The sequence below is a fragment of the Callorhinus ursinus genome, unplaced genomic scaffold (assembly GCF_003265705.2).
Source record: "Callorhinus ursinus isolate GAN/ISIS: 27379988/994484 unplaced genomic scaffold, GSC_fseal_2.0 scaffold4, whole genome shotgun sequence".
Taxonomy (NCBI): Eukaryota; Metazoa; Chordata; class Mammalia; order Carnivora; family Otariidae; genus Callorhinus; species Callorhinus ursinus.
Window position 1 is genome coordinate 4,777,003 of NW_027397066.1, and position 22,523 is coordinate 4,799,525.

Sequence of the window (22,523 nt, forward strand, 5' to 3'; positions counted from 1 at the left end):
AGTGCAGTTGAAGGTATTAAATATAAAGATTTTCCCTTTAAAATATTTTATTACTTATACACTATTTTAGCGACAACAGGCGACACATGGGTCACAACATAAACTTGCAAATTGTAAAACCAACATTTTTGGTGTCATAAATTATGTAATACAACAAATAACAATACCTTATTAATGGGAGAACTTGATTATAAGATTTCCCGGATTTGCTTTACTGCAAATTCATTAATAGGTCATCGAAATGTATATTTTAGCAACTCGTTTTCAATCAGTATAACGGGAAGCAACATCCATTGCTCTTGGCAAATTCAAGGTGGCAAATCATTTCTGACAATTTTTCATTTTGAGAATCTTTCTGCTGATTGCAACCATTACTGGGGCTGCTGAGTATTTTGCAGGCTGTGATAACGCTGGGATAAATTTCAGTTCAATTATTGATTTGAAATATGAATTTTAGTATATCTAGAGCGAAGATTGTTGCCGAACATTTTTCTAAAAAGATTCAACTCTTCAGTAAGTCCGTTTCATGTAAGTCTGAATTTAGTTTTAAATGTAGATTTATACATGTTATTTTAATGTCTAATGTCTGATATTTCCTGTAACCTGGGGTGGTTTTACAAGAAACCACGGTGGCTTCACGATTTGTATATCGTTCAATCTCCTGCTTATGCATTCTATCATTCCATCTTGAATTACAAGGGAAAACTTAAAAAATTGTCTTCCTCTTTTTTTTAAAAAAAAGATTTATTTATTTGAGCAAGAGAGAGAGAATCTCAAGCAGACTCCCCACTGATTGCGGAGCCCGACGTGGGGCTCGATCTCATGACCGTGAGATCATGACTTGAGCCAAATCAAGAGTTGGACACCCAACTGACTGAGCCACCCAGGCATCCCCAAAATTGTCTTCCTCTTTAATAATGGGTTCATCAAACTTTGTACAGAGATAGTGTTCTTTTCTACCGAAGGTAACAATCTTTACATTATTCCTAATTCTAAAGCTTAGGATATTTGCTTTATAATGTTGTAATAGTTTTTAAAACCAGAGATTCTAAGCTCATTGAAGAATTCTAATAGGTGGCTTGCTTTATTGCAATGTCCACGTGTACACTTCTATTCTGCAATAACTTACTGACCAAGGTTGCTGCCTAAGCCTGGAAGATCCTGTGCTGGTGCTCAGGCCTGAGAGTTAATATTTATGCAGGTGCTGAAAGGACGGCTTCTGGGCAGGGAAGGGCCAGCTGGTCTCCCACCGCGGTCCAGGCACTGGCCCCTGGGGAGCCCTTCTCTCTCCCAGGGTCGCCCACTGCTGCCATTGTCACCATCAGCACCTGTTATCCAATGGCCAAGCCAACTTCTTGGAGCACGGGCCGCCCACCGTGTTCGCAGGGTCACCTGGTGTCTTTCCTCTACTCACGGGCATGCTCCGTTACTCCAGCAGACATCACTTACAAAACACAAGTCCAAAGAGAAACTTACTAAGATTTTCAAGAGGATAACAGCAGAGCATGAACCCAAGCGACCTCTGTGTGACTCCAGAGGCAGCACACTCGTGAAGCTGGCCCTAATTATCATCATGGCCAATATTGACCGAACTCACCCCATGCCAGGCCCTGGTCTACGGACACATTCAGCCCTCCCAGTCCAGTGGGGTCCTGCTATCATCCCTGTTTTACAGATGGTGAAACTCAACATGCTGCCCGTGAACTCAGCCCAAGGTCATGTAGCAGCAAGTGGGAGTGACCGGACACCAGGCAGTCGGGCTCCAGAGCTGTACCATCGAATCCTCCTTCCGCAGCAAGAGTATGAACAGTCACCTCTGGCTCTTGGGAGCATTCGTGTCTCACCCCAGTGCAGCCCCGCAGGGAAGCAGGGCCAGATGCTCAGCCCTGGTTTCTTGCCCCCAGCATGAAGAGAGGACAGAGTTCAGGCCTGGAACTCCCACCTACCCAGCCATACATGCCAGTAACCAAACTTCAGGGTGCTGGGGTGACGATGACTGAGAAATATTTTAAACTGTGGATAATGACCTATAAGGAAGTCCTGAAGTCAATTTGGTGGGCTGTGCCCGGCAGTTTGAAACCACGAAACCAAAAAAGAAGACAGAGGGTCGGAGTGCACCCCTGAAGTAGGGCAACTATTGTTTTGCATTGGGTTGAGTTTTAGATCTATTTGTGTGTGCTGGGTCACAAGTTAATTGCATTTCTTTCTGTGCCTCCTCAGATTCTTATGTTTCAGCTCCTCTGGCCGGGGCGGGGGAGAAACACACTGGACACGCTGTCCAAGTGTGGCCCCCCTCCCTGAAATCCAAGTCCCACCACCCCAAGCGATTTGGTTTCCCTGGGGTGGGTCCCGTGGAGGCCTGGGCCCAGAGCCAGACCTGCAGGGAGTCACATTTCAGGGGTGAGAGGAGGGGTTGCTGCAGGTGCACGGTGAATGGAATTGCTTCGGCCAAGAGGTTCGGTTGTGGGGACAAACATGAGACCTGTGTAGCACCTGTCAGGTGGTCAGTAAAGGTGTCCTTGTCACTGTATGTCCCAGACTGGGTCCTGGGATAGCTATGGTCAGTAACAACAGGAACAACCGCGTCTGGAGCCCCTACAGCAGTGTGCAGGCACTGTGCCGGGTGCTTTATAAGACACAGCTCCTTTTACTCTTATAATAACTCTGCCAGGTGTTGATATCCCTATTTTACAGATCAGAACACTGAGGCTCAGGGAGCAGGTGCCTTGCTCAGAGCCCTATGGTTGCTACGTGGAGAGAACATTTGGGTGTGGGTATGGTTTTGGCTTTCAGATGTCAAGTATTAAACCCGAGCTGGTCGACCTCCCTTGCAGTACATGGAGATGTGCTCCAGGTCCCACAGGCTTTCAGAGGTAGAGCCGAGGCCAGAACCCAGCCTGCCCAGCAGCCACAGGTAAATCCTTCCACCTGCCACCTGAGGGGGCCTGCCCTTACCTCCTGGACCCCTGGGCCCGCCCCCTTCTCACTTGAGACCTTCCACTCCCTGCTTCTCTTGGCTATTCTGTGAGAAAGTAGGAGCCTCAGACCCTGGCAGCCAGGGAGAGCTCAGGGACCGCCACCAATTTGCTGTGTTGTCCTGGGAGGAGTCCATCTGTTTTCCCAGGGATGAAATGAAGGGCCGAGCTGTAGGAGCTACCTGGCCGGTGAGGCACTCGCACTAGGTTTGCCAGAAAAAATTCAGGATGTCCAGTTACATTTGAATTTTAGATAATCAATTTTCAGTAGTAGTATGTCCCAAATATTGCATAGGATATACTTACACTGAAAGGTATTTACTGTTTATCTGTGTTCAAATTTAACTAGTGTCCTATATTTTTATATGTTAAATCTGCCAATCTTCTTCAGAGTCTCATTTGGATAATTTGGGTGTTCTTATTCAGTAGGTCTTGCTGAGTGTGCACACGGGGCCAGCCTCTGTTTGGAGGAACTCTTGACCAGAGGCAAAGAAGTAGAATGGCCAATGACTATGGGCTGTTGGCAAGTGGGGGGCCAGGGTGAATAGGGGTGGGGTAACTATAGGGAGGGAGAGGCTGAGCTGGTTTGGAAAGAGGAAGACATCCCAGTGCCAAGGGGCTGACAGCCCTGCAGGCCCCGAGGTCAGAGCCACATCTGGCCTGCCTGCTGATGGCATCTCAGGCAAGTTACCCGGCTTCTCTCTTTCCGTGTGTAAATGGCTCGATGAGACCTGCCTTGCACTGGTGTCGGATGCAGGAAATGAAATGATGTGTACAAAGTGCCAAGTACAGAGCAGGCCGCCAACAAAACCAGTGAATGGTTATCACCCTGACGTTAAGTCTAGCAACAAACACGTCCGGAGACATACCACCCATGTCTCCCGAGTGGAGGATGATGCTGGGCTCCTTTGCAAGGCCTCCCGCCAAACTGCACACAGGCCTTCTCAGGATCAGAACAAGCTGGTTTCCTGCTATAGAAATCGTGTCCCCTGCAGTAGACACTGCCCTGGGCCCTCCCAATTCTGTTCTGCTCCCTTTTTCCTAAGCCAACCCAGCTTTGCTCTGGGCGGCCAGTTTTCAGCTAAAACTACACTTCCCAGCCTCCCTTGCAGCGCTCTTGCTCGAAGGCTGCCATCTTGGCCCCTGAGATGTAAGTGGGAGTTGCTTTCTGGAAACTCTTTCTAGATAGTAGGGCTTTTTGGAAGCTCTTTAAAAATGAGGCAGACTAGCTGTCACCTGCTTCACGTCCTTCCTCCTTGGCCCTATCCTGCCTGGAGTGCAGAAGCAATGCCGGGGGCTGGGGAGCTACCTTGGGGGGCAAAGGATGTACACACAAGAGCCACATGCCAGTGCCCGCACCCCTCTTGGTGACTGCTGTCCCAGCCCCTGCTGCTCACAGCTGGACTTTTCATTATGTGGTGAGGCCGCTGTGGTCAGGTCTCTGCTGCAGGCAGCCCGACCCAGCCCCTAATGTCTACACCCTGTGTGTGTGGAAATCACCATGACCCCTCAACCCCACCTTCTGGCTGCAAGTCCATTAACAGGCTAGAAAGCCTTACAACAGTCCTGTAATACACACTGTTGATGCCCCAACCACATCCCTTGTTCTTGCCACCCCAGGGGCCCCCTGGCCAGCCTTCTACCTGTAGCATGCATTTCCCAGCCCAAGGCTCTCTGGTCTCCCGTGCTCCCTTTGCCTGCTGCACAGCAGGCCAGAAGGTCAGGGGACTAACCCTCCGGAAGCCACTCTCCAGCAATGATTGAAGGGAGTGCTGGATAACTACCCCAGCTCCCTGGCCAGGAGGTGGGATGTTCTCAGGTAAGTGTCCTGTAGTGGCTCCCAGCCTTTCCCCGGGGCTTAGCCTGTAGTTGCCTTCGCTGGCTTCTTGGTCAGATAGCTCACCCTTTCCTGGCCGTCTCCCCTTCCCTACTCCCCAACCTGGACTCAGATCCCAAATAGCCCATTTGCATGCAAATCCTGATCCCAGGGTCTGCCCCCTAGGGGACCCAAACTCAGACAAGCTGATCATCTGACTTGATCGTCACCCCATCCTTTGAGGTCAAGCCTTATAACAGCAGAGGAAACCAAAGAGTGCCCGAGGGAAGGGCATGTTCTCTGAGAGCAGGCCTGCACCGTACTCCCTGTGGAAGTCACGCTTGGAAAGACAGAAGCACTGGACCCAAAATCTCCCCAAATCAAAGCTGCTCAACTCAGCCCCTGGGAGGAATACTTACAGAGCAGACACTGCTCAGCCCCAGGCATAAATGACAGATCGAGTCTGTTGCACATACACACACAATTTATTTTCTCCTGTCAGTACAGCTATCCTGACTCTCCCATATGTAAATCCCAGGATCTTTGGTCCTTTCTCCGCAGAGAGAGGTGCCTCTGTGGAAGCTGAACCCGGAGCTCCTGGGAGAGGTCCTGGCCGTGGGTGCGGGGCACCACTTTACGCTGCAGAATTAGAAGGGGCATTCAGAGAAGTTTACTGCCACAAAAAAGGGGTGAAGCCCAAGGGCTGTTGCAGATGTCAGCACAAACCACACCTGCTCTCCATTCACCTGACCTCCCCTCGAATACTCCTGGAGGCCTACTAGGCACTGGGCCTGGGGCAGAGAACACACACGGGGTCTTGAAGGAGGAGGCCCCTGCTCCCCGACTCATCCCTGGAGGAAGGTCTGGGACTCAAGCTCATCCCGGGATGGCTAGGTTTATTTCCCGTGTGCCACCCCTCTGAGCCTGTGAGCTCGGTGAGGTCATAAAACATCTCCTCTAATGTCTGGGTTCCTGGCACGGGGCCCAGCACTTGGCATGCGCGGGATGTACACAGATGTCTTGGGAATGAACTGAGTGAGTGGTCTGGAGGGGGAGCGGCTGGGAGCAGAGAGTGGCCAGAGCAGAGAAGGTGCTGGGGCAGGTGGCTTTATGAACGTTAGAGAATGTACCTCCTATCTGCTACCCACACCTGATGCAGACCCATCCTCTTCTTGTATAGGAGCCCTTAAGCCTGGTCACCTCTCCTTAATCCTATGTAAGTGTAAAAATTCACATGGAAGTCATGGCAAATGTTCTCAATCAGGATAAAGGGCTGGGAAGGGAGGGGGGTGGTGCATGGGAGAGGAAGGTCTCCAAGTTTCTGAAGCAGCAAGACCTATTCCTCATCTCTCAATGCCAGAGCCCTTGGGCTGAGGCTTTGCTATTGAAGAGAGCAGGAGTGCTCCCCTGTTCCCAGATGTAGTGTGTTCTGGACTCCCTGCTCCACAGTGATGGTGAAACCCTGGGTGTCCCCACGTCAGTGCACATCCGCAGCGGACCGGTGTGCTGGGGTCGCGACACCCCGCCCTGCAGAGGTTAAAATGAGGGAAGCTGCACGTATAGATGGAGAGTTCTCTAAGACGCGTACAGAACAACACCCTGATGGTGATATGCACACGGCTGTGCCATTAGTGGGAGACGGATAAGCTGCGGACGGGTGAGTCTGCCTCTTGTCTGGACAGTGTGGGCGGCTGGCCCATGACGCCATACCGGGTCTGAAAATGTTGAAAACCGCCAGACTGGTTGGTAAGCAGCCACTGCCTGAGGGCCCCCCCAACTGCCAAGACCCCACCATCAGTCTAGCAGGAGGCCCAGCAACCCTGCGCCAAGGTCATGGCCAGCCAGTGTCCCCAAGAGTTCCCGTTGTTTTTAATTTTTACTATCACCCCATTCGTGGATGTACAGAGAGACACCTGGAAGGAAGGACATGCAGGAAGATGCTGACAGTCACAACCTCCAGGGCCAGGAAGGGTTTGATGGGGGTCGGGAGAGTGTGAAGGGAGTGGTCATGTGTTATGTTTCCTACAAACGGTCATGTTTAAGTATTTCACGATGAAATGGTATTCATGAATTTTTTCTTTAGAGAAAAAGGTACCCCATAAGTTACCACCTGAGGACACAACCATCTCCTTGCTATGTTCGCCCCCTCACCCTGCGTTTCCCAACTTCCCCGCCTCTGCAAACATGGGGTCTCCTGCCCAGTGTGCCTGTGACCCCTTCTCTGCTGAGGGGTTTGTGACTAGCTTCCTGAGCCCAGCTGGAGTGCCCCTTCCTCTGTCAGGCCCTTCTAGAAGCCCACAGATAAGGAATTGCCTCCCTCCTGAGCCCATGACCTCTGTCCATGGAGGGCAGCCCCCCTCCGGGACATGGCTGGCCAGCAGCCTAGTAACCCAGGGTCTGACTCCCTGACTAACGCTCGAGGCCAGGGGCTTTTGGTCTCTTCCTCCCCGAGGTGCCCAGCCCAGGGCCTGGACTTGGGATCACCAGCACCATGTTCATTTCCACACCCCCACCCCCAGCACCCAGCACAGAGTCGGGGTGCGCCGGCCGTGTAGGAAAGCACACTGTGTGAAGAAATGGGGGAATGCAGTTGTGAACAGGTGAGTGGCCAGGAATCCCCTGTGGCCTTGACTTTGCTGGCCAGTGAGGCCCTAGAGGGCTACGTGGGGCATGGGGAGTGGGGAGGGGCTGCCTGAGACAGGGGCTCACCCGTGTCCATCACCTGCAGGCCGAAGTGAGACAGCATCAGCACCATGTTCAGGTTCTCAAACTCCTTCTCCAGGACGACCCCGTAGGTCTTCAGGCCCACCAGCTCTACCTCCAGCCTCTGCTGCTGGTTCTGAAAGGGGTACCTAGGGGTTCACGGCCGGCCAGCCCTCGGCAGAAGCACGGCATGCCAGCGCGTGAGTGCGTGAGCGCGTAAATAGACAACAAAGTGAATAAAGAAGTACATAAATATGCATATAAGTGAATAGGAAAGTACATAAGAAAAAGAGTAAGTAAATACGTATATAAGTAAATTAATAGTAAGTAAATAAGCAAGGAAATAAATAAGGAAATAAAGTACAAAACAAGTAAATGAATAAATAGGTAAGTAAATAAGTAAACTCCTAAGTTAACAAATAAGGAAGGTCTTGTGGCTGCTCTTGCAAGACACACCCCCAATCCTCAAACGTCCCAGATCTCCCCCCGCCCCCCTGCTCCCGGAAGCAGGACAGCTAGCCACAGACACAGCCCTCACCCATTAAAATCTTTCTACCCCCCTACCCCGGGCCCATTCTGCCTCACTGTGGCTCATTCTATAGGCTGGGGAAGTAGGATTCCCAAGGTCAATGCCCAGCCAGGCCCTGCAGCCAGGGAGGGGGCCCGGATGCACAGCCGGGCTGGACTTCTGAGCTGGCTGTTTTCAGGCTCCCAGCCACATGGCCCCACAGCAGAAATCAAGCCCGGGCGAGGGAAGACGTGGCCAGCCTCAGGGTGATGTGCGTGCGTGGGGGCTCCCACCCATGGAGAAAGGGTATCTGTATGCCAGGGCCCCGCCAGCAGGGGGCACAGTCGTCTCCCCCTAAAGATGTGGATTGGGATCTCGGTGAACCACCCCGCTCACAAGGTCATGGACAGTAATGGGCAGGCCCCCACCCCCCATGGCACACACCTTCCTGCTGCCCAGGCTGCTGGGTCACGTTGTGGTGGCTTTGGATAGCTAGGTGTTTTCTTTCCTGTTTTTTGTGTTTTTTTTTTTTTTTTTTTTTAATATTCACTGTTCTTCAAGATTCTTTAACAAGCTGCAGGAAAGGGGATGAGCTAGACTCAAGGGAACCGGGAATTGCAGTGGAACTTAGGGGAGCATGGAAGTCTGAGGTGAAGAGCTTGCTGGAGGGAGCAGGGGGGCAGGGACAGCCCCCAGAGGGCGATGCTGTGATGGTGACACCATCAGGCTCCAGGTAGCCCTCCAGGAACTCCACGTGGAGTTGGGCAGTTCATGGCTCACGACCACCCGAAGGGCAGACCCACCGTGACCCCCCCAGCTGACACATGAAAGACCGAGGACCAGGGACATTCCCTCGGCACACAGCTGCTGAGGGCAGAGCCCGGTTGGATCCCCTAGAGCCTGCGGGTGGCACTTGCAGACATCCCTCCTGAGGGGAGCCGCTGAGGATGAGCAGAGGTGGACAGAATGTTCAGTGCGGGGTCATTTATAATAGAATACCTGGGTGTGACCCAAGTGCCCAGCGACTGGGAAACAGGGACTCAATTAGGGTTCATCTGTCCAATGAAACATTATACGGTCACGAGAGGCAACTCGTAAAAGAACATCGAAGGATACATGCAAACGCTTACCGTGTAATAAAATGGAAACCGTAGGAGTCAAAACTGTGGTTTTTCATTCCAATCTTCTCTGTCAGTCTGTCTGTCTCTCTACCTCCCTCCCTCTCTCCCTCCCTCCACAGAGAGAGACATACTTATTTAGACATAGAGATCCATGATAACATATAGACAATATAGAAGTATTTATCTACATGAATAGACAGATTTAGCTGCACATAGAAAGCCTAGACACTGTTGCTCTGAAATGCTAAGGATGCTTGTCTAACGATTGGATTTAAATTTTCTTCACACTTCCGAAATTTCCAAATTTTCTTCCATGAATATGTTAATTTTATAATCAGAATAAAATAACACATTTAAAAACTGTGACTTTCGGCATGGTTTCACCTCATTTTCTTCTCTTCGCTTTCATTAAAATAGATGCCACCCATGGATGCCTAAATTTACGCATACTTGTCCACAGAAAGGCATCTGCCGGCTGCCTCCCGGCCCCCCTTCTTGGGGTGTGTGGTCCAGACCATAGATTCCGTAATGGGACACACGCAGGGACACTCATCACACCCCCAGCTCTAGTCGGGAGGGGCTGGGGACAAACTGGGGGCCACCACGAGGGGAATGGGGACGATGGCCCCAGTGAGAAGTAATGGGCCAAACGCCACATGGCAACATGGTGAACATGGAGCACTGAGTGGAATAAGCACGCAGCATGAGAAGGCTCGTGGCACAATTTCTGGGCATCAAAACCAGAGAGAACACTGCATTTTATAAAGACACATAACACGTATGCTCATGCCTGGATGGTGCGGAGGCCAGTGACACCGGGGTTTGTGGTGCCGTGTTTCAAGCAGACCGTGTGGTCTTTATCCCTGCCTTGTGGACACCTCAGGGCCCTGAGCTGAGCAGGGGGCCACGGAGCCAGGATGTGGGTGCTTTCCTCCCCGGGCGCCTCACCTGGAACTCTACCAGCTGCCTCTGCAGGGCCTCCTGTTCCACTCGGGCTCTTTCTAGAGTCTTCCTCAGCTCTCTGAGCTCAAATTCCTTGACTGGGAGGAAAGGTACGAGAAGGCCATCTTTTTCTGTTCTTTTCCATCAAACACCTCCCCTTCTCTTCGAACTGTACCCCCCCCGCCAGGCAACAGCCGAGGCCCCCACTATGGGCAGGTCATCCCCCAAATCCTAAGAGAGTTTTTCTTTCTCTGATAACATGAAGGACATCTCTGTCCATTAGGGGGAAATGTGCAGACATGGAAAGGAACGAAGAAACGCATAACCCCCTCCTCTTGCCTGCTAGAGATAACCACCACTAACGTTTGCGTGGATTTACATATGTGTAATTTCACATACTCGAGACTGTGGGGAAGTTGTGAAGAACACAGGTCGTGGAACCCAATGGCTTGGGGTTAAATTTCAGCTCAGCCATCGGCCAGCTGTGCAACCATGGGCAAGTTACTTAGCCTCTCTGTGCTGTGCTTTCCTTATTTTATTTTAACGTTTATCTTTTTAGTAATCTCTATACCCAACGTGGGGCTCGAACTCATGACCCCGAGATCGAGAGACACATGTTCTTCCAACTGAGCCAGCCAAGCGCCCCGCACTTTCCTTTTTTTAAAAGGAAAAGATACTATTACCAACCTCGCAGTACTTTTATGGGAATTCAAAGAGGTAAATTTGTCTAAAGTTCTCAGACCTGTGCCTGGCTCAGTGGATGTTCTTGGTTATTTCCCATGTGATTATTATTTTTACTTATTGTTATTCTCCTAGATGGCATTTTTTTTTTGGTTCCACTTAATATCATAACTTCTTATTGGAGGTTATTCTGACTAGGATCATAAAACCCTAGGTTAGTGGGTTTTCTGGTTTTATTTCAGGAAAGTGCTGAACTTGACTACTTACTTTTCAGAAGTTTAAAGATAAACTCTTGCAAGAAACACAAGTCGAATGAAGCAAAACGCTTCTCTGGAATCAGGCCTCCTAGCACAAGTGGATGGGGCCACTCAGCTTCCTCCTCTGAGTCTCCTTTGTGCAAATTCTGACCTTCTTCTTTCTCCAGAGGTTCCAGATGCTTTAAGTACTCAGTGGAATCTTTTTCGAATTTCCCTAAAAAGCAAAGAAATCCCACGGGGAAGGTCAGTCCCCTGAGCAAAAATGAGCGGCATCTCTGGGCCTGACCCTGTGTCCAGATGCAAGCAAGGCAGTCCCTGCTCCGTGTCCCCGGGGAAAAAGACAAATAAGCAGAATGCTCCGGGCCTGGGGCCAGATGGGTGGCAGCAAGGGGGTCCTCCCGGGGGAGGAGCTCTTGGCTGGGCTCTAACTCATGGTACCACACAATTTGCCCATAGAAAGTGCTGAATTCAGTGGTTTGTAGTATATTCAGAGTTGTGCAATCATCACCACGGTCAAGTTTGGAACATATTCATCACCCCAAAAAGAAACCTGGTGCCTTTAGCCACCTCTCATACCACCCCACCTGCTCCACGCAAAGCAGACATCAAGTGTTAAAAAGCTGTGCCTGCCTATGGGGACAGAAGACGCCTCAGTGCTTGCCCAGGAGCGGGGGGGGGGGGGGGGGGGGGGGGGGGGGGGCGGGGGGTGGCGGGTGCGAATGGGCCTGAGGCTTCTTTTGGGGGCGATGAAAACGTGCTAACCTTAATTGAAGTCACGGTTGAATGTATCCGAATATTCTAAGAACTGCTCTCAGCGGGTGAACTTGAGGGTATGTGAACTCTGTCTTCACAAGGACAGAGTTCTGGGGCCTCGCCCTCCTTGAGCGGAAGCAGAGACTGGGGTCAGGACAGCTCAAGTTTTTTTAGGGCAAGGACAGCAAGGCCAGGTGATCCTGGGGCTCACTCTGCCTCGGGCGGGGGCGGGGCGCAGGGCAACAAAGCCAGGTGAGGCCTGGGCCCCCAGGGGAAGTGGGGCTGTCCCCCCTCCCCCCACAGGACCAACCCTCAGAGGCTCAAAGACCGCGCTGTCCCAGCAAAATCGCAGCCTTCCGAGCAGAAACGGAAAAGCTCTCAAGAGCCTGGCCATTAAGGTAAAATCTGTAGGCGGTTTAGAGGGAAGACGAGTGAAGTTTGCCCATGTCCGTTTCCTCTTCAATAACTGCAGAGGCCCTCAGAGAGTCACACCGATCGCAGCCGCATGCAGTGACAACTTCATGGTCCCCCAGCACACGACTTTATAGATTCTGAAATGAGCCTTAACCCACTTCAGCGGGTATTTTACACAGTGCAACTCCAGGCATCCGAGCGTACAGGTTACGCTCAATTGCAGGTAATGAGATGCATTTTCATCTTCGTTGCCATTACTCACCTTAAACAAGACATTACTGAAAACGGTTTATTTGCTTTTAAACCCCAGCCTTACCGTGAGGCTGCAGTACCTCTGTGCACACCTTCATCACTGTTTGCTATCCACTCGGGGCCAGATGGGAGCCTTGACCCACACCCGCCTTCCCGCCGGGAGCGCAGACCAGTGCGTGTGCACATGAATGTCGCGGGGTGGTGGTGACAATAACGGGATGATCATCATACAGCTAAGTGTATGTGTGGAGCCTCAGGAGCCCCAAGGAAGCCCCCCACCCAAGTGCGGGATCAGGGAAGCCGTCGGAGGAGGTGGCATCTCGGCCGTGCCAGGCTCGCACAAGGCACTGATGTTGGTCCTCAGAAGAGCCCTGAGGGGTGGGCAATCTCATCCTTCCTTCACAGGTGAGGCAGTGGAAGCACAGAGAGGTTAAGTAACTGGCCCCAGGCCGCACAGCAAGCATGGTGCCGAGGAGGGGCTTAGGTCCGATCTAGTTTTAACAACATGAAGGAATGGCGGAAAAAAGAAACTGATGTCACCCCTTACTACAGCACTTGACGTAGCTGCTCTCATTCTTGGGGGATCTTTGCCAGCCCCAGAGCACACCTGCGATGCTATGTGGTGTAATCATCACGGGGCCTCCCTGTGCTGTGGGACTCATTTCACTTGAATGCAAGACATCTTAACAAGACACTGTTATATTAATCCGCACACTTCGGTTTCCTTGGGGCAGAGCTCTGTGTTATTCTGTCTGCGTCCCTAGCATGTGGCTCAGTGCCTGGGAAGGAGTAAGTGCTCAAGGGTTATATGTTGGACATATTCATTCATGCATGCACGCATTCACTCCACAAACATGTATGCAGAGCCTGCTAGGCGTGCTGGGCGTGGTTCTAGGCCCAGGAGGTACTGCAGTGAATGAAAGGGAAATATCCTCAAACACAAGAGGCTTAAATCCTGGAGAGAGATGGCAAACAACACAGAGGGCAAAGAGGCTGCTAGAAGATGGAAGGATGGAGAGAAAGAAGGCAGCGGAGGACGGGAGGGGTGGGAGGTGCACAGCGGTGCACACAGCAAGCAGGGGTCGTCTTCCAGAGGGTGACACCTGAGCAAGACCCCGGTGAAGGAGCGAAGGGAGGGAGCGAGCCCGCGGTGACTTGGACACAGAGGCTGCAGGCAGGGAGAATGTGAAATCCAGGCCCTGAGGTTAGTGAAGAGGCAAATCACACAGCAAAGGAAACCGTCAATAAAGCAAAAGACAACCTACCGAGTGGGAGAAGATATTTGCCAGTGACCTATCCAGTAAGGGGTTAATACCCAAAATATGTAAAGACCTTATACAGCTCAACACCAGAAAAACAAAAAACCCAATTAAAAAATGGGCAGAGGACCTGAACAGACATTTTTCCAAAGAAGACCTACAGATGGCCAACTGACACATGAAAAGATGCTCAGAATCACTCAGCATCAGGGAAATGCAAATCCAAACTACAAGGAGCTACCACCTCACACCTGTCAGAATGACTAAAGTCAGCAACACAAGAAACAACAGGTGTTGGCGAGGATGTGGAGAAAAAGAGACCCTCATGAGCTGTGGGTATGAACGCCAACTGGTGCAGCCACTCTGGAAAACAGCATGGAGGTTCCTCAAAAAATTAAAAATAGAACTACCCTATGATACAGTAATTCCACTACTGGGTGTTTATCCCAAGGAAAATGAAAACACTCCTTCGAAAGGACATAGGCACCCCTATGTTTATCACAGCATTATTTACAATAGCCGAGACACGGAAGCTGCCTGAGCCCTTCCATAGAAGAGTGCACAAGGAAGGTGTGGTATATACATATTTGTGGCATTTATAACAACACTAGAGGGTAGCATGCTAAGCGAAATGAGTCAGAGAAAGACAGATACTATACGATTACCTCATATGTGGAATCTAAAAAAAAAAAAGACCCAATGAATAAACAAACAAAAAGCAGAATGAGACCTATAAATACAGAGAACACACTGATGGTTGCCAGGGGGGCGTGGGGGTGAGGGGAGCCGGCGAAGGGGAGGCGGAGCTACGGGCTTCCAGGTATGGAATGAGGAAGACATTGGGAATAAAAGGCACAGTCCAGGGCGCAGAGTCAATGACACTGTACCAGCTTTGTGCGGTGACAGGTGGTAGCCACACCCTGAGCAGAACACAACGTTGAGACTAGTTAAATCACTAGGTTGCACGCCAGAAACTAATGTCACATCGTGTGTCAACTGCACTCAAAGAAAAAAAAATCAATAAAACAAATGAAGAGGCTACTCCGTAGGCTCTTCCCTGAAGACCCACCCCCTCCCGCGTGCACACCTAATATTAAGAGCATTTGATTAGATCCGGTCTTAACATTCAAACAGAAGAGCAGGGTGGGCGGGTTACCTGTGAGGTTCTGCAGGTGCTGCTTTCCCAGCAGGTGCTCCTTCTTGTTATGCAGGGAGCTGAAGAACTGTCTGCAAGTCCTACAGTACAGGTCGTTGCCTTCATCCCCCTGTGGACAGAAAGGTTTCGGAGGCGGGCGGAAGCGCATGGCGTTCCCGGAGGCGGGCGGAAGCGCATGGCGTTCCCACCACCTCTGAACATACACGTGGCTCAGAGGGGCTTCCGCACGTCTCTCGGGCTGGGCTGCGTCCTGCTCATCCTGCTCATCCCTTCTCCCCCGGAGAAACCCCTCGCCGGCTTGAGGCCTCTCCAAGCACAGCTGAGAATTTCAAATCACCCCAAGACCTCTGTCATTTCCCACGAGTGGGAAATGCCAGGAATGAGGCCAAGAGGGAACAGCAGGGAGTTCTGGTGACTGGGATTGTTTGAGAAAGCGCACAACCAACTCTGGGTTCTGCTTACTTGCAAAGAGTTTACTTTGAAATCCTAAACCGGAATGAGCTTTATGATTAAATAACAAAAATGTGTCCTTTTATCAAAATATCTATGCACAAGCCCATAGATGCTTGCATGTATCCATGGGCTATTTCTGGAAGATGCCCTAGAAGCTGGGTATAGTGAATGCCTTGGGGGCGGACCTTTCAGGCAGACGACAGATTTAGGAAGTCCTTGGCACTGTAAGTCCTCAAATCATTTTATCGTCATGATAGAAGGTGGTGTACTTAAAACAACTTTTAAAGTTATTATGAATGCATGCTTAAAGTAATAAAAAAAAAGGAGGTGTAAAGTAAAAGTGTGCCCCATCCCATTTTACTCCCCCTGGGTGAGAGTTTTCTTGTGTGGCCTTCCAGAAAATTTCACTGTAAGCACATCTGGCAGCCCCTTAAAATTCATTTCCAGTGATTCCTTGTTTGTTAGTGAAATAGATATTTCTTTGTCAGTTAAAGCTCAAAGGGAAAACACCTACCAATCACATTGCAGCTCGTACTGTCCAGCGACTCCAGGCACGGCCGCCCCGTCCTGGTGCCCACTGTCTGCTCTGGGCAGCCTGAGCGGCCCCCCGTGCCCTAAACGCCCTACGTGGCCTCCCTTCCCTGGGTCTCTGCCCATCCTGTCTCCTCTGCCTAGAGCTCAGCTTCACGTCCATCTGCGCCCAGCATGACCAGCATGCCTTCTGGGAATTTCCCACGTATTCTTAGGACTCCTCATTAGGGGGAGTCAGAATCGCCTGCTGTGTGAGTAACACCCCCAGACAGCACCAGCCTGTCTCCATCATAGCCGATTCCTGGAATGATCTCCTGCAGCTTCTGTCATCAGTCACCACACCTGGTGACGTAAAGAAGCAGAACTCATTCTCCCACAGTTCTGGAAACCAGAAGTCCAAAATCAGCCTGGCAGGGCCAGAATGAAGATGTTGGCAGGGCCATGCTCCCTCTGGAGGCTCTAGGGGAGAACCTGCTTCTGGCCCCTTCCAGCCTCTTCCGGTGGCTAACGACATTCCTCGGCACGTGGCCACATCACCGTAACCTCGGCTGCTGTGGTCACGCAGCCTTTCCTTTTGTCTCCCTCCTGTGAGGCCACCTGTGGCTATCTGATGCCCTTATTTCAATTTCATCACATCCCCAAAGACCCACCCCATTCCCCGTAAGGTAACATTCACGGGTCACAGGTACTGGGACCTAGGTTATCTTTGGGGATGAACATTTTTCAGTCTCTCCTGCCCAATGAGGTGAGATTTCAAAACCACTACCCGCCCCCCCACCCCTGAAAACAAATACTTACATCAAGTGCTGAGAATGGAAGGCCAACCCTCTCCAATCTGTTTCCTGGTGTGCCTGGTCCTGCTGGAAGACAGGTGGCATCAGTTAGAAAGCATCTGAGGGAGGGGTGGTCACCTTGAGGGTCGGAAGTGCTTCCCGAGGCTAAGAAGTGACCCCAGGCTCCTGTTGGAAGACGAGTGCTTGGCTTCAGCGGCTCAGGTCCCACTGAGGTCCGAGCGCCCCTGAAGCCCACGAGGCTACCCCTGAGTTCCATGTATATGGAACGATGAGCCAGAAACCAGGAAAAAATGAAAAGAGTGCATTCTTCTGATTAGCATGGCAGATTCTAGGTGATGTTAAAAAAATTGTTTATCGTAATTAATAGATTTTTATATGGTAAGCTTTAAACAATTACCATGTTTTCCATCAGGCAGTAACACAACTTGTTTGCCTAAAAACCACACTCTGTTGGAACCGCCTTTCTTTGTAGCACACCAGCTTTCTGTGTGGGGACAGTCTCCCAACAACCACAACGGTTAGCAGGCCGAGGGGCTCCCGCGAGACTGAAGGATTAAGTAAGACGGGGTGTTCCCCGCTAAGTCTGACAAGCAGCGTCTTCAGGGAGGAAAACACCAGCAGGAAAGACAGCTGCTCTCAGTGGACCCTTGGCCAAGGGTCTCGGGGCACAGTTTTCTTAGCTCTGACGTTCATAGTGAGGACCGGAGGCCCCACTACGCTCAGGGGTTGTCTGCTAATAGTTACATGCCAGATCAGTGGTTTTCAGATTGATGGTTTTTTAATCAGCAGGTGCTTGATTAAAAGTAAATGTGAGGTGGAAACCCAGTACGTACAATGAGTCAGAGTGGAGAGGCCTGTGGACCAACTTGGTCTTCTGCTTGTTTTTATAAATAAAGTTTTATTGGCACACAATATACACCGTCTGTAACTGCTTTCCTGCTTTAACCAGAGTCGAGAGGTTGTGACAGAGACCACGTGGCCCACAAAAGGGAAACTATTTACGGTCTAACCCTTTATAGCAGTTTGCTAATCCCCGCTCTGGATGAAGCTGGGGTGGGGTGCCTTTGCTGCAGAGCAAAAAGCGGGGGGTACCCAGTGTGAAAGCTTTCTGAACTCTTGCCACTCTGAGCAAGTAAATGTATGTTGTTACCTGTAGTGTTCCGTGTAGTTACCTTATTGCTCAGTCTGCAGAGAATAATGACTTCGATGTCTGATTTACTTTCACTTATTAAACATGTTCACCATGGGATGATGTCTATAAAATCAGATACTGTTATATTAATTAGGCCAGGCACCAAGCTCCCTACGATTTAACTCCTCTGCTCTGCACCAAGCCCTGCCCAGAGGGACTGATTACAGCCCAACTTTCATAGGAGACACTGAGGCACAGACTGCTTTAGTGGTTCATGCTAAGTCACACAACCAGCATGTGGCAGAGCTGGGATTTGAACCCAGGCACTTGGACTCCCGAGCCCACACCCTGACCACTGAGGCGAGAGCTCAGGTGGGAGTGAGAAGTGGCAGCGTGGGGGCCCGATGGGCTCTGCGTGGAAGTCCTGGGGATGGTGGTCAGCCCCAAGCACGGAGAGCGCAGGGCACAACACTCCCCATGAACGGTGGTAGACCCCGAACCACTGATGAGGAGCCCACCTCCCTGGACCCGAGCTCCCGGACCCCTGCTGGTGAGGACTCCCAACACTGTCCCGTGGGCATGCGCCCCTAGGAGGGGGGATGACTTCCCAATGAGGAGGAAGAGACGATGAATGGGAGGTGCCCTCCCTGGTGAAGGCATGGGGAGTAGACACTCAATAAAGGCAGCCTTCTTCTCTTCCTTCGGCTGGGACCCCCAGAGCTGGACCCCAAGACAAAGATTTGGTGTGAGTGGTGTTTTGGGTGGTGATGCCAGGAAGCATTGGTGGGGGTGGGGGCCAGTGAGTGGAGCACAGGAAGAAAGCCAGGACAGGGTGTCTTGCTGGGCAGGGCCCACCACAATCCATCTATTGGATAAAGGGTTCATATCCAAAGGGTAAGAGGATGTGGCTTTTAAATTGGAGGTGACTGGTGCGAACACTGGGTGGGGTTAGGGCCAGCCCCAAGGGCTTTCTAAACATGCCTCCTGCTGAAAAAAATCCCAGAGTGGCAGGGAGAGCTAGCCCCAGCCCCCGTGGCCGGGCCCCACTCACCCAGCAATGTGCGCGCCCCGTGCGCTGCTTGCCTCTGCAGGAAGGCCCGGCACGCCTGGGAGCTCTGGTAAGCCTGCAGCTCACGGATGTAGCGTTGCTTGTCCTCATCCGCCTCATACACATACCTCTGGAAGAAGGAGCACAGTGGTGATTCTCAGACTCTCCTGATCTGGGAGGTGGGGGGGGCAGTCTTCTTGTCCAATTTGCCTTGGGTTCTCTAGGAAGGTCCCAAGAAGCTACTACCCAGCTTCTGCTTGCATACCCATGGGATGGGGACCTCACTACCTACCAGCAAGTTCATTCCTTGTTTAAATGATGCTGACCCTACAGAAGGTTTTCTTCCAATCAACAGGAATCTGCCCCTCTCCCATCCCGAGGCTTTCACCATTCTGTCACGTGTGATCTGCTGATTGCCGAGGAAGGTAGCACTATCAGGTCCCTCTCAAGGGACATGCCACTTCTATTCAATCATCACTCATACAAAAGCAGTGCTTTACCCTGTGTAGCATGCTGGGCTGGGTACTGGTGATGAAGAGACAAATCAGAGTCAGCCCCAAGCTACCCCCTCGGCTACTGTTTTCCCTCCATCAGAAACACCCATCTCGGGGCGCCTGGGTGGCTCAGTTGTTAAGCGTCTGCCTTCGGCTCAGGTCATGATCCCAGGGTCCTGGGATCGAGTCCCGCATCGGGCTCCCTGCTCAGCGGGAGCCTGCTTCTCCCTCTCCCACTCCCCCTGCTTCTGTTCCCTCTCTGGCTGTGTCTCTCTCTGTCAAATAAATAAATAAAATCTAAAAAAAAAAAAGAAAAGAAAAGAAATACCCATCTTGCCTTTCCTCCTCTGGGTAAATCCTACTTATCCTACAAGATCCAGCATAGAACATTGATTTACCTCCTCCAGAATCTTTTTCTGGTGCCCTCAGGCTGGGCTGTGCCCTCAGACCTCCTGGAGCATGCCAGTCCCTGGTACAGACCTTTGTCCCAGGCAATCCTCACCCTAGATTGTATGCGTCCCCATCAGGGGTCCTGACGCCCTTGACTCTGAGCCCCTGAGGGTGGGGACTTTGACTCATCTCCAGCCACACCAGGCTGGTGTAACCCAGGGACAACAGGGGGATAGCATGGGTGGTGTGGGGGGTGGGGAAAGTTTGTCCTAAGAACACTTGTCGGGTGATGAATATCCACAGTGGTTATTTATTTTAGGCACTTGGTGATTTGAAAGAAATAATCATGTTATTAAGTTAAAACTATTTTAAAGCATTGGTATGCTGGTCCTCCTAAAGTGTGGAGCAGGCCATCAGATGGCCTCTTTCCTCAGGCTTCTGGACCCTCTTTCCACCTGTCAGGGGGCACACAGCCTCAGCCCCATTCTTACAGGGACCTGAGTCCCATCAAGGGGACAGCTGATGATGGTGTAAGGCAGGGTTTTTAAAACTAGGCTTTGGAGGAGCTCCAAGCATGGCAGCTGGGGCAGGGAGAAGTTGGAGGATTTCTGAGATCATGAAAATAGCTCAGAGATACCCTAAAACCTTGGCTCAGAGACTCTGCCTCTGGATGTCCCACCAGAGATGTGCTAGGCTTTGCCAGCACCCTGCTTATTTGCATAGCAAATTGTAATTTTGTCTCAGCCGCTCAGACTAGAATGTTAGGGGGTTAAGTCACTGTAACAGGTGGGGACCTGCCCTAACCATCCTCACCCAAGTGTAACCACAGTAGTTTTGCTTTGATTGGTTTGACATGTTAACATGCGTGTGATGGGGACACTTCCTCCCCTCTTCTGATGTTTCCATTGGCTTAAACCTCCTGGCCTCTCCTATACCGGCAGAAGGAGTGGCTTCTCTGAGTCATAAGCCAGGGCCAGAATCAGAGATGCTCAGTGGAGTCCCGCCTTCTCTCCCCTCCTCTGAGACCCGCTGTCTAGCTCTTGGCCATAGTCAGGGGCCTGCCTTGTCCAGGACGGCCAGGGGTTGTCCAGTGCCTGGCCACTGGATCTATTTCCCAAGTGGTTGTAAAGCTGGGTTGTAAGACGAGGGTTGATATTGACACCCCCCCACCCCATATAAAGACTTCTCTCTAATCATTAATTTGAACGATGGGTTTTCTGTGGCCAACACAAGTTGAAAGTGCAGAGGTTTAAAGACGTTCATCTCAGGGTCATTGCATCTGACCCAAAGAAATGACACTCTGAAGGCAAGAGGCTGCTCTGGGAAAAGTATGGGCTTTGGGGTCAGACCTACTTAGGGGGGTTTGGGAAGGCTTCTCGTAGGAGGTGACGGAGCAGGCATGGCTTGACCAGCGTGGCTGACAAGTATAGAAGAGAGGTGGCAGAAGTTGACAGGAGACACATTTGCCCTGCTAAAGGGGCTTTGGCTGTACCCCAAAGTTGGTGTTTCCTACCCTGCGACCCCAAGAACATACTGCCGGGGGAGATTACAGGTGCTCTGTGGAAAGGGGGTTCCATGTAGAATTAGTTTGAGAACTGTCTCACCCTAGAGCTGAGACTCAGAGACTTTCATGCCCCCAAAGTGCTTTCCTCCATCTCTCCCTCCATGCCTCCCTCCACGAGAGCATGGGCCTCAACTGAAATACTTTTTAAGTAAACAGAATCTTATTAAATGCTCCCAAAACCCTCTGCAGAGGGAAAAACCTATTTCACAGGACTTACTACAGAATTTCCCAAACTTATTTGACAACTTACCTATGCTTCATGGATTAGTCATTCTGCTTAACCCAGTTTGCTAAATGGTGGGTGCCAAAAGCAAGGGAGAACTGGCAACTGCTTTTAAGGGGTGGGGTGAGAGGCATCTCATACCTGCTTTCCAGAAGGTTCCCTGTGGCTCCTGTGTGAATAGATGGGCTGGGGGGGAACAGCCCCAGATGGAGGCTGTTGGCAGCGGGGGCCACTTTCTCCTCATTCTATGCAGAAAAGTACTTACTTGCTTTTTCTCTTGAGACAGCTGAGCCCACTGAGCTGCCAACATCTTCGTGATTTCTGTAAATGGCAGATCTGGGTGCCTGGCCCTCAGCTGGCTCCTCTGCTCGTTTAAGAAGATCATGTACCTGTGCCGGGAATGGAACAAACAGCAGCTCTGAGCTACCGACTGCAGGGGGCGGGGAGGGGCAGCGGGCCCAGGGGCGCGATTTCCACTTCCTGTTGTTTTTTTTTTAATAAAAATAAGTAATCATTGGTTTGCCCACAGTTCCAATCTAACCAGTGAATGGAGGTTAATTTAAGAGGGGGAAATACTCAAATGGCTGATTTATCCAGAGACTCATGAAAGACAAAGGAGCCAGAAGAGGCTCCCCAAGGCAGAGGCATGAGGCATGCCAAGGGGGGGGCGGCAAGTATGAGCCTCAGTTTCCCCCTCTGTGGAATGGACGTACATAATGCCACCTGTCCACAGGGTTATAGGAGATGCAGAAGAAGGCCTTCACCCTGAGAAACATGGGGATAAAGGGAAAAGAGCAGAAGCTTCCAGAACAGCAGGGTGACCTGCAGAACAGTGGGGAGTGACTGTCATGGGATCTGTTTTCTGCGGCCCAAGATGCCAGGGGACAAGGGACAAGGTTTCAGGGCACTGAGAGGAGCGTCTTGAGCCTTGATGGAGGTTAACTAGCTCACCCCAGAGCACCCCAGACCTGCTTGGCCCCAAAGCCACGCCCCTCTGGTCTGTGACCCACATGCAGCTCTTCTGTCCTCTCCTTTGAGCATCAGAACCTTATTACAG

General features: G+C 51.2%; 1 protein-coding gene across 4 annotated transcripts in view; it reads right to left on the reverse strand.

Annotated features, from left to right (window-relative positions):
- Positions 1-5,264: 5,264 nt before the first annotated feature.
- Positions 5,265-22,523, reverse strand: part of LOC141372565 (uncharacterized) — a 41,829-nt gene continuing 24,570 nt past the window's right edge. For 2 of the 4 annotated variants that reach the window (XM_073891412.1, XM_073891410.1), the window contains exons 4-11: positions 21,732-21,855; positions 18,799-18,925; positions 16,620-16,681; positions 14,838-14,946; positions 11,014-11,217; positions 10,072-10,163; positions 7,501-7,630; positions 5,265-5,430 (exon numbers count right to left, since the gene is read on the reverse strand). In XM_073891412.1, coding sequence (XP_073747513.1) covers positions 5,426-5,430; positions 7,501-7,630; positions 10,072-10,163; positions 11,014-11,217; positions 14,838-14,946; positions 16,620-16,681; positions 18,799-18,925; positions 21,732-21,855 — 853 coding nt within the window. In that variant the 3' untranslated portion in view covers positions 5,265-5,425. The remainder of the gene's footprint in view (positions 5,431-7,500; positions 7,631-10,071; positions 10,164-11,013; positions 11,218-14,837; positions 14,947-16,619; positions 16,682-18,798; positions 18,926-21,731; positions 21,856-22,523) is intronic. The other 2 variants (XM_073891411.1, XR_012377845.1) reach the window with 2 other exon arrangements.